The following is a 12,321-nucleotide window of genomic DNA, read 5'->3' on the forward strand; positions in this document are numbered from 1 at the left end:
TACTTTGAGATACCTTGAGGAAGTGTGATAGAATATCTACACTGTGGAATCAAGGGAAAGCAGTGCTGTAACATCTCTTTTGTTCATAGTGAAATCCAGCCAGCGGGCTGTCAGTGCAGAAGAGTGGACGTAGGCTTGAAATAAGTCGAACCGCTATAAACCTTGTGTTCAATTTTCTCTTCCCTACTCTTTACTTTACTTTAATCGTAGTTTGATTTGTTAACTAAAGGAGAGCTTCCTTTCTGATTTGTCTAGTATTGCTTTCATATCTCGAGAAATTATTTTAACACCTATTCACCCCCCTAGGTGCTATTACTAGCTATATCAAAGAGTGCCAACCAATTCGTCAACGGAGAGTGGCATGATCCTTTGTGTCTCCCTTATTGAGATCTTTACGTGATTCCAATCTTTGGAAAGTCCACACAGCAGTTTGTTAACCTTCATGGGTCTAGAGATTGGTTGACTTTGATACTTAAAACCATTCACGATTTCTGTAAAATGACTAAACATGTCAATGATAGATTCTCCCGGTTTCATCTTGAAGGCTTCGTATTGACCGAGCAGAATATTAATTCTAGTTTCTTTCACTCGATCGATTCCTTCATAGGTAATGTGTAACCTATCCCAGACTTCTTTAACTGTTTTACAAGAAGATATTCCGTTATATTCAATAGGAGATAATGCACAATATAAGGAATAAATTACTTTTGCATCAAGAGCTTGTCTCTTGGTTATCTCTTCTTGAGTCATCTCGCTAGACTCAACAGTTTCTTTTCCTCTTTCTGAGACTATTGTAGCTTTAAGAATGATTCATTTGTCTACCACGTCCCATTCCAAAGGATCTTTTGATCTTAGGAATGACTTCATCTTGTTTTTCCATATGTTATATTCATTTCCATCAAAATAAGGCGGTCTAGTGTTGCTTTGCCTTCAACCAGACCTGGAGCCAACATACTAGCCATGGATCGTTAACTCTGAAGTAAAAATACTTCAATTTAAATGAGTACACAGATTCTGATACCAATTGTAAATGCTAGTACGAGCACCTAGAGGGGGTGAATAGGTGCGAAAACAAATTTTTGTAGAGTAAAGTATAAAATTTTACTTTTAACCCGAGTCTATTTAGCTGTAAACTTTGAAAAGGAAATTAAACTCTAACAATTAAATAAAGTTACGAACAAAGTAAAAGAGTTTAGGGAAGAGAAGAAGAACACAAAGTTTTATCGCATAGCAAAGTTGGCACATATACATATTTGTTATTTGAAGAATATGAGAAAATTAGACTTGATAAATTTTAATGGCGAATTTGATAAATGTGAAATATGTGCTAAGTCAAAACTTTCTAAGAAGCCATTTCCTACTATTAAAAGAAATTCGAATTTATTGGATTTGGTTCATAGTGATATATGTGAATTTAATGGTATGCTAACACATGAAGGTAAAAGGTATTTTATTACCTTTGTGGATGATTGTGTTGGAGAAATCTTTCCAAAATATTTTGAAGCGACAAAACGTTTCTATCGGTCTAGTGCGGATAAATACGGACCTTCATTTAGAGTCTCGAAGACTTTCGAGATCACCGACTCAGCACTCAAGACTCAAGACTCAAGACTATTCTCATTGACAGTTCTTTCTAATCCAGTAACGAAGGCAATCCAGAGCCGAAGTATTTGGTTGAGGATTTAGTCCTATCCTCTGGAGAAGATCTCTTGGCTGGATAAAAATAACGGATTCTTTTATTCGTAATCAAGATCGTTTGAAGATCCGATGGTCGACAAAATATTCTTGGAAGGTTCTATTCTTGGAAACCAAGATCCCGATTGTATGGGCGAACAGATTGATGGGCTATCGTCAGTTCCTTTAATAGCTCGAATGATCTTCTTGATTGATTCCGTCCAACGGGTAGATTAGAGGAATTCCTTTGGTAAGTGCCAACGGGTATGATGGCATAAAGGAGTATAAAAGGAAGACGTTCTAGTTGCTTTAGTGCATGATCGATAGAGAAATTCCAAAGTCTGAAGCACCTTGATTATTAGTCGATACATTTTGAGCGAAATTGTATACACAAAGAGTGTCTATACTTAGTGATACCTTGAGCGAGTGTGGTAGATCATCTACACCAAGAAATCAAGGAAGAACATCGCTGTAACATCTCTTTGTTCATAGTGGAATCCAGCCAATAGGCTGTCAGTGCAGAAGAGTGGACGTAGGCTTGAAATAAGCCGAACCACTATAAACCGCGTGTTCAATTTTCTCTTCTCTCAGTCTTACTTTGATTATTGTTTGTCTCAAATCTATCAACTGTCTAGTATTGTGCAATTATCGAGAAAAATCCTTTATATACCTATTCACCCCCCTCTAGGTACTTATACTAGCTATATCAGATTGCAGTAGGTTCATATATGTTTATCTCATGAGATCGAAGGATGAAGCATTTGCCATGTTTAAGATACATAAGGCTAAACTAGAGAATTAATTAGAAAAGAAAATTAAAGTTCTACGATCAGATAGAGGTGGAGAATATTTCTTAAATGAATTATCTTCATTTTGTGAAGAACATGGTATTATTCATCAAGTTTCAATACCATATACTCCACAACAAAATGGTTTAGTTGAAAGGAAAAATCAATCTCTTGGAGAAATGGTTAATTGTATGCTTTCAAATTCAAAGCTACCAATTAATCTTTGGGGAGAAGTATTACTTACTGCATGTTATATTCATAACATAATACCTTCCAAGAAAAATGACATAACCCCTTATGAAATATGGAAAGGTAGAAAGCCAAATTTGTCATATCTTAAAGTGTGGGGGTGCTTGGCATACTACCGAGCTCCGGATCCTAAGAGAACAAAGCTTGGTCCTAGAGCTATCAAAAGTGTTTTTGTTGGGTATGCTAAAAATAGTAAAGCTTATAGGCTTCTTGATTTAGAGTCCAATGTCATTGTAGAATCGAGAGATATTGAATTCTTTGAGAATAAATATTTTACAAGTTCTGAAATTATTGAAAATAATTCAAGATCTATGGAAACTCAGAGTGATTCTCAAGAGAAAGAAACAAATGATTCTAAAGACATGATTGAACCAAGGAGAAGTACTAGAGCTAGGAAAATAAAAGACTTAGGTCCTGATTTTATTACTCACGTTTTCTTGTTGAATGAGATGGAGATAATAATGTGGTAAATAAATACCTTTTAATATTAAATTTAGAAGATGATCCTAGAAGCTTTGATGATGTTATGTCTTCTAGAAATGCTTCTTTTTGGAAAGAAGCTGTGAATGATGAAATTGACTCAATTATGTCCAATAATACTTGGGTATTAGTAGATTTACCGAAATAATCAAAACCTATTGGGTGCAAATGGGTTTTTAGGAGAAAATATCATTCGATGGTTCTATTCAAGCTTTTAAAGCTAGGCTTGTAGCTAAGGGATATAGACAAAAAGAAGGAATAGATTATTTTGATACATATGCTCTTGTTGCACGTATAACTTCTATTCGAGTTCTTTTTGCTCTAGCTTCCATTTATGATCTTTGTATTCATCAAATGGATGTTAAAACTGCTTTCTTAAATGGAGGCTTAAATGAGGAAATTTACATAGAACAATCGGAGGGTTTTGTTCTTCCTAGAAATGAAAGAAAAGTATGTACATTGATTAAGTCTCTTTATGGACTTAAGCAAGCTCCTAAGTAGTGGCATGAAAAGTTTAATTCGGTCATATTGTCAAGTGGTTTGATCAATAGTAGTGCCGATAGGTGTATATACTCTAAATTCACTAAAGACTATGGTGTCTTAGTGTGCTTGTATGTTGATGATATGCTTATCTTTGGAACGAATATGATTGGAATTAATGAGACTAAGAAGTATCTAACTGCCATGTTTAAAATGAAAGATTTGGGTGAAGTAGATATTATCTTAGGTATTAAAGTTAAGAAAAATAGTGGGGGTTATTATTTAAGCCAATATAGTTATGTTGAAAAATTATTAAATAAATTTCAACATCTTAGTTTTAAATAAATAAGTACTCCATTTGATTCCAGTATTAAATTAAATTATAATACTAGTAGAGTAGTGGCACAACTAGAATATGCAAGTGCTATAGGGTCTTTAATGTATGCGATGTATTGTACTAGACCCGATATTGCTTATTATGTATGCAAGTTGAGTAGGTATACTAGTAATCCAAGTACAGAACATTGGAGAGCTATTACTATAATTTTTTGTTATCTTAAGGGAACTAAAAATTTAGGATTATTCTACAATAATTATCCGGATGTATTAGAATGATACACTAATGCTAGTTGGATTACAAGTGTGGGAGATGAGCGTTCCACTTCTAGATGGATCTTCACACTAGCTGGAGGTGTTGTATCTTAGGCGAGCAAAAAACAGACATATGTAACTCACTCAACAATGAAATCTGAATTTATTGCTTTGGCGGCAGCTAGGAAAGAGGCTAAGTGGATTAGGAATTTGTTGTTGGATATCAAATTATGGCCTAGTCCTATGCCTCCTATTTCTATCCACTGTGATAGTCAAACCACTTTGACAAGAGCCTATAGTAGCACCTATAACGGTAAGTCTAGACACATTAGTCTAAGACATGAATATGTGAGACAATTGATTAAAGATGGTACCATAACAATTGTCTATGTGAGGTCAAGTAAAAATCTTGCCGATCCTTTGTGACGAAGGCTTTACCAAGACATATGGTAATAACAACCTCACAAGAAATGGGGCTGAAACCCTTTAATTGAAATCACCAATAATGGTAACCCGACATTTTTCTAGAACATCACTAGTTACAAGGTTTAATAAGTAAGAACAAGTTATTGAATGTGATTGTTTGGTACTAACGTAGCCCTGATATGAGAAGTCGTATCGCTCGTCCTGTTACGTTTTTGTAGGCTGAATTGAATTCTTAATGAAGTATGATACAATTTTGTAGTGTGTTGATAGTAACAGAAACACATGGTAGATACTTCACCTATATGAGCTTAGAAGTGGTACCGCTTCTTACGAAAGTGAGGATTACTTTCTATAGAGCTCATGAAATAGGATCAAGCACAAGGCCATAATAGTGCGGAGTAATATAGAACTTATCACTAAAACAAGAGGTTAGTGTATGTGTGGTATGTCCAGTTCTATTACATAAAAGTACAAGTTTAAAGCCGAGCTACTTGTCACTTTGATAGAGCTTTGAGATACTTGCACTAAGTAAAGGTTTAACTCGAAAGAGACCTTTATGTATGTATATTAATCTTACTGAAATTTTGGCTGTATGATTTTTTTAAAAATTTAATTTTGAAATCTTTGTTTTTACAAACAAAGTGGGGAATTGTTGGAGGTTTGTTTGTCAAAACAAACTGAGTGTGTTTTCCTTGTCCCACATAGAAAAAGTGGGAGAAGGTGGGTTCATTATAAGTGAAGGGTTTCCTTGTGTACCTCAAGGAATGATCGGGTGGGGTTAGACCCCACCATACCCACGTGCGGGTGCGTGATTATTTGGCGCACTTAGCACTTAGCACGCCTCGCGCCCGCAGTTTAATTAGCACTAATCCCTTTGTTATTTATTTATTTATTATGTTATTAATTTTAATAAATTCAAAGGTTGCTTTTTATTTTGAAAATTTTCGGAAATGAAATATAAAACGAAAATTCGAAATTCTATATAAAAAAAAATTATTCCGAATTTTATTTGTGTTTTTCGATACAACCTTTGGAAAATTACTTATTCGGTTTGTAACTTTTCCCGAAGGTTGCAATTGTTCGGTTTTCAACTTCTTCCGACGAGTCGCATTTGTTTATCCGAACAATTTTTATAAAGGACGTGTTTGTTCATTCTTTGGCAATTTTCACGAAGAGTTGCAATACTGTTTTATATATATACTCGTTATTTTTTGGAAAAAAAATAGTGATCATTTTTCATCTTTTTCGAGCTTTATGTCTGAAAAAACTACAGTCATTCTTTCAATTGTTTCCTAGAGAGACCCTGGAGAAATACTAGAATTGCTATCTAGTATTATCATCCGAAACTTTGTTGTATCCTAGAGGATTTTTGCCGGTGACCATTAGCAACATTGTGGGGCAAATAAATCCTTAAAGAAAGTGATCACGCCTCAAAGTCCGACTTGAGTACTCTGAATATCCGTCTTCATTGTTCTACCCAATTCAAAGCCATATTTTCCCAACAAGTTAGTCAACAGGCCGACGTAACTTGCGTAAAAATTCTAGGCCGAACAGCTATTGTGAAATCCACTTTTGAAAGTCCGACATCACCGTTTTTCATTTAGGGGGCCCAGTACAAGATCAGCCGATGTTTCTTAGAAAAATACAAATTAAGGAAACTACACTTAGAATTAGTCCATGAACTATATCATTATAAAAGAAACTCGAAAACGCTCATCTCAATACTTAGCTTGCAATCTTTTGAGTTTGTTTGGGTCTTTAATTGATCAGGAGAAGCCAGTTCAAAATTATCGAGAAGAAATTGAGTCCAAGTAAGAACCATGGAGTCGCTGTCAATCAAAATAATAGCCATCGGCCTGAGGTTCTCATGAGACATTGTCCCTAGTTGAAGAGCATAGGAGATCCCTAATCTTCATAAGATAAATGGATGACTTACTCATTTTGAAACCTAACTATTAATGAACTATCTTGCCTCTAGCTTAAACGTGCATAAGGGACGCAGCAAGAAAAAGAATGCAAGATCATATAAAATGATTATTTTTATATCAACAATCAAACTCCGTCCTCATTGGTGAATTTGATTGCCGAAATAATTTTCTTTGAAAATACATGATGATTTCATCGGTGAAAATCATGTTTCAACATGAAGTAGTCCCTTGGATAGTGAAGATCAGAAATTTCAATCAAATTGATGATTGAATTAGTTATATAGTAATTTTGGAAAAATGACATGTCATCTTACTAAGGCAAAAGTAAGTGCATAATTACTTGATTTTTTTGGACAAATAAGTCGATAAAGCAGTCCATGAAATTCAAGATAGAACAAGACATCATAATTTTGACAGGAATTTTCAATCTTTGGTAGCCGGAGATTACATTGAATACCAAACTTTAAGTTATAAGACTCGGTTGCATAACTTTGTACAAGATTTGATTGCATAATTCGCGTAAGTTGTTAGACCAATATTGAAATTATTAAAACGAAGAATCTAATTTTACCTAATTCGATGAAATGGATGTACGAGAATCAACATGACCAACACGTTTACTCCATTTCGTAGCCCAAAGATATATTATTATTTTTCCTTTTTATAATGTGGACGGCATATATTTCTTTTTCTTTATTGTATTGGGTTGGTTTCTCGTGAAGTGAAGAGGATAAGAGTGTATATTTATATCCTGTTTTCCACGCAATAATCGCATAGGTGCAAGGTGAGCAATAGCTGAAAGCTTGGCCAATGGAGTACTGCCCTACTTCGCCCTTTTGGCTCGGCCTCCTCCTCCCGGCACTTCTATTCTTCCTTCTCAACCGTTGGAAGCGCACCAAGCTCCCCCCTCAGCCCCCCGCATGGCCCGTGATCGGCAACATCCTCGACCTCGGGATCATGCCGCACCAGAACCTCCACAGCTTCCGAGCCGAGCACGGGCCTGTCACGTGGTTGAAGCTCGGTTCCGTGAACACCATGGTGATCCAATCAGCTCAGGCCGCCGCAGAGTTCTTCAAGGGCCACGACTTGGCATTCGCGGACCGCAAGTGTCCCCATGCATTGACGGCTCTCGGCTACGACCAAGGCTCGCTCGCCGTGGGTCGTTACGGCGGCTACTGGCGCGTTCTCCGACGTCTCTGCTCTGCAGAGCTCCTCGTGACCAAGCGCATCAACGAGACGGCCCATCTCAGGCAGAAGTGCGTCGACAGCATGATCGGGTATTTAGAGGAAGAAATGGCAGCTAAACAAGTAACAACAGGTTATTTCTCACGTGCTTGGTGTTCCTTTTGACTTTCTTTTCTTTTCTTTTTTCCAAAGAAAGGAGGGAGGGGGGAACGTTTCTTAAGCTTCTTCGAAAGTATCAAAGTAAAACCAAAATCATATACCCTACACGATATTTCTACTAGTGTCACAACCACATGTCGATTATTAATATAAGTAAAATCAAGGGAAAATGTCACAAATGGTCCCTGGACTTCTACTTAATGTGCAATCTCATCCCTGAGTTTTCAATTTGCTCAATTTGGTCCCTAAACTATTAACAAATGTCCAATTTAGTCCTTCCGTTCAAACCATTAAGTGATGGTTGTTTTTCCTTCTTTTTCTTCTCTCTTCCCTCCACCGGCCATGGCGGAGGGAAGGGCAACCCTAGGCTGGCTAGGGCCGCCCTCACCAGCGTCAGGCGAGAGGTGCCCTCGCCAGATCTGGGGAGGGAGGCCCTCACCCGACGCCAACGAGGGCTGCCCCGCCGGCGTCGGGCGAGGGTGCCTCGCTAGACCCCCGCCCAACGTCGGCAGGGCGAGGCCTCCTCGCCAGATTTGGCAAGGGCACCCCTCGCCCGACGTCGGAGAGGGCCGCCCTTGCCAGCATCGAGCGAGGGGTGCCCTCCCAAATCTGGCGAGGGCCATCCTCACCCAAGGCAGGCGAGGGCTGTCCTTGCCGGACGCAGGCGAGGGTGGCCCTCGTCGGCATCGGGCAAGGGCACCGACAAGGGCGACCCTCGCCGGACGCCAACTTCCCTCCACCAACTCCACCATGGCTAACGGAGGGAAGAGAGAAGAAGAAGAAGAAGAAAAAAAAAAAAAAAAAGACCAAAATGCCCAATTCCGTTAAACTAACAGAATGACAAAATTGGTCAATTTTCAAATAGTCAGGAGTTAGATCGGACATTTATCGATAATTCATGGACCAAATTGAGCAAATTGAAAGCTCAGGGACAAGATTGCACATTAAGTAGAAGTTGAAGGACCATTTGTGACATTTTCCCTAAAATCAATGATTAAGACATGTTAAGACTTCTACAAACGCTCGGTTAGGAGAGAAGGATCCATTCCGTCAAAATAATGTATTCAGTAAAGAATACAACTTGCAACTAGATTTAACTCAAAAAAATAAAATATTGGGCCTGTTTTTCAGGGATAAAGGAACCATGGTTTGTCAACTTTTGTAAGATGTTCAATTAGGTTCCAGAATCTTTTTTGTTTGTAAATTTAGTCCTCGAAATTATACATCTTCTAATTGGAGTTGACCCTCCTCATAGATATAGAATGATTATGAGGAATGTCGCCCTAACACTGATTATACTAACTTATTTGGTGACATGAATTATTTCTAAATATAGTGCTGATATGGATAAGAAAAATAAGAAAATATAAAAATCTAACTAATAAATTATGCACAAAAATATAGAGGGCTGTCTGGCTAGGGCGGGTGGCAGTTTCGAGTCACGACATGGGTCATTCAGTGCTTGCTGTCTGCGACCTCCACCTCCCATCCAAGCACCCATGCGCCACCTCAGGCTGGATCCCTTTGAGGTGGCGTGAGATCGGCGTCACCTCGACAGGTCGCACGACCACCGGCAACGAGTCGCCGCCGTCCCTAATTCAGTATAGCCACAATTCACGGACGTCTGCCCTAGTTCACTAACGAGACTTCTGTTTTTCGTTTCTCTTTTCTTTTCTTTTCTTTTTCTTTTTCAAATTTCCTTATTTTTCATTTTTTTTAATATTTATTTTGTTTCTTAATTTCCTTGTTTATGAATTTTGTGTTATTCTATTTTTTAAGTTTTTTTATATGTCACGTAGGATACCATGTTAGCATTTAACGGTACTTAACTCCCACGTCTGAATTTTCGTTTTCTTTTTTAATGAAAGGACCATATCGGACATGAAAGTATATGATTTACGGAATTAATTATACAAAAAAAATTAGGGACCTAATTAAACTTTCTGTAAAGATTTAGGGACCGCTGATACTTTTGTCCCTTTGCTTTGTGTACTGTAGACAAAGTCAACAATTTAAATACTAGTGTAAATAACTCAAGTTACCAAGAGATGTTGGGATTAAATATGTTATTTAGTCGAACTCGCTTTCATTCTTTTCAAATTTGAGTTGAAGTAGAGTGACTCTACTGTTGAATTATGTCAAGCTCGTGTAGCTTCATCATTTAATTGACCCAAACTCGAGCATGATCGAGAAGTTGAGTCTTATATATCTTTCGTTGCATTTATCAAGTACATCTCTATAAATTTCAAAAAGCATGCATAAGTAAACTTTCCACTTAATTTTATTTGTAGTCAGCTTGAAGTTTTAAGAGTTTAGATGCTAATTTAGTTTTGTTAGTGAAGTAGAGTCGAAACCAAGCTTAGAAGCACTTTATTAGGTTTGACCTGAGCTTAAAAATTCGACCTTTCGTGTTGAACATTGCAGCATTCATAGTAAGTCAAGTGGAGCTCAAGAATAGCTTAGAGGTCGATTCGACTATATCCTCTTTTTAACTAGTTGCGCAACTTGGTGCTATAAATTTTTTTCATGTCTAATATGTTACGTGCTGCTACACAGCCTCTTATTATAATTAATCGTAAAAAAAATTTCATTTTATGAAGAGCAAGGAATCGACTTATCCCGCTTCCTCTTTCTCCTGGCATTTAATGTGGTGGGCAACATGGTTCTCTCGCGAGATTTATTGGACCCAAAATCAAAGGACGGGGCCGAGTTCTATGACGCCATGAACCGGTTCATGGAGTGGGCCGGCAAGCCTAACGTAGCCGACTTCATGCCGTGGTTGAAATGGTTGGACCCGCAGGGGATCAAGGCAAGCATGGCGAAGGACATGGGTCGAGCCATGAAGATTGCTGAAGGTTTTGTAAAGAGAGGTTGGAGGAGCGAAAGCTCAGGGGAGAGATGGGAACGACAAATGACTTCTTGGACGCGTTATTGGATTATGAGGGTGATGGAAAAGAAGGCCCTCGCAAAATCTCTTCCCAGAACGTAAACATAATCATTCTGGTGAGTTTGCTCCTCCCTTCCACGTCTAACACGGCCAAAAAGGCATGATCATAGATTACCATCTTAGAGATATTAGATCAAATTCGGTTTATTAAGTTGTGCAGTAAACTTAATTGACATTTAAACAAGTAAGATCAAGGACAAGTTTTACTAGTTCATATTAAAATAAGTGAGACGCTATTTCCACCCCTTATATACTAAATCCAACCACTTTTCACCAAAAAAGGTAAAATTTATCTTAGTCATTCAATTGCTATTTAAAGTGGTGGCTCAAACTTATTTACTTTCCTTCTTTTTCTAGGTTTTCTTCTCCTATGTAGGAACCATTTATCATAATCAAGATTTAACATGTTTCATTTAGTTTGTTGTGGATATCCCATGTATATTAAAGGCACTATATTTTCACTTTATCATTATCAAAATTTAACATGTTTCGTTTTGGTTTATTAAGCAGTGTGGTAAACTTAAGTGACATTTAAACAAGTAAGATCACATCACACGTCAAAGAGAAATTTTAGTAGTTAATATTAAAATGAGGATGGCTCTATTTCCGCCCCTTATATGACTAAATCCGTCCACTTTCACCAAAAAGACAAAATGGTTCGTAATATTCAATTGCAATTTAAAGTGGTGGCTCAAACTTATTCACTTTCCTTCTTTTTCTGGTTTTTCTTCTTCTATGTAGGATCTATTTATCATAATCAAGATTTAGCAAGTTTTGTTTTGGTTTATTGTGGATATTCTATGTATATTAAAGGCACTATGTTTTTACTATATTATTACAATTTACTTATGTACAAATTAAATTACTCGTAAAGAAAATTTTCATTAAATCAAATTCTTTTCAATGTTGTCTAAAAAATTTGTTGATTAATCGACTAGAAAAATTTTAACACATGCACTTTTTTAATGCAATAACTTGTTTATAAACTTTAAAATTTGTTGTGCATGTCACCATTAAATCATTTCTTATCACTTTGTTCACGTATACATATAATGGGATGATCGATAGGAAAAAGAAAAAAAAAAAAAACCTATAAGGAATTTTCGAAGTAAAATCATAATTACATTCTCCAATGTGAAAATTTAAAAGGTAAAATGTAATTAAATCACAATTCTTATTAAATAAGAAATGTCTTTTCAAAAATTCAAGTGAAATCTCATCAAATAGGAATAACAAAAATTAATATCATCCATGAAGTGTTTCTGGAAAACAAAAAACAAAAAAAAAAAAAAAAAGACCTAATAAGAAAGGGTTTGATGGTGATATACATAACAAAAGTAAAATTATATGAAGATGAGATTGTTTAGAAAAATTGTCTATATTAAACTCTAGATTCTATATGACAATTAATCCA

At 36.7% G+C, this 12,321-nt stretch overlaps 1 protein-coding gene across 1 annotated transcript; it reads left to right on the top strand.

The window, feature by feature from the left end:
* Positions 1 to 7,405: 7,405 nt before the first annotated feature.
* On the top strand, positions 7,406 to 10,949 carry LOC120290552 (iridoid oxidase-like). The gene is made up of 2 exons (XM_039306847.1): positions 7,406 to 7,934; positions 10,561 to 10,949. Exons 1-2 carry the CDS (start codon positions 7,427 to 7,429, stop codon positions 10,947 to 10,949), a joined length of 897 nt encoding a protein of 298 aa, XP_039162781.1. The 5' UTR covers positions 7,406 to 7,426.
* Positions 10,950 to 12,321: the final 1,372 nt, after the last annotated feature.

Source organism: Eucalyptus grandis, chromosome 2, assembly GCF_016545825.1.
Source record: "Eucalyptus grandis isolate ANBG69807.140 chromosome 2, ASM1654582v1, whole genome shotgun sequence".
Classification (NCBI taxonomy): domain Eukaryota; kingdom Viridiplantae; phylum Streptophyta; class Magnoliopsida; order Myrtales; family Myrtaceae; genus Eucalyptus; species Eucalyptus grandis.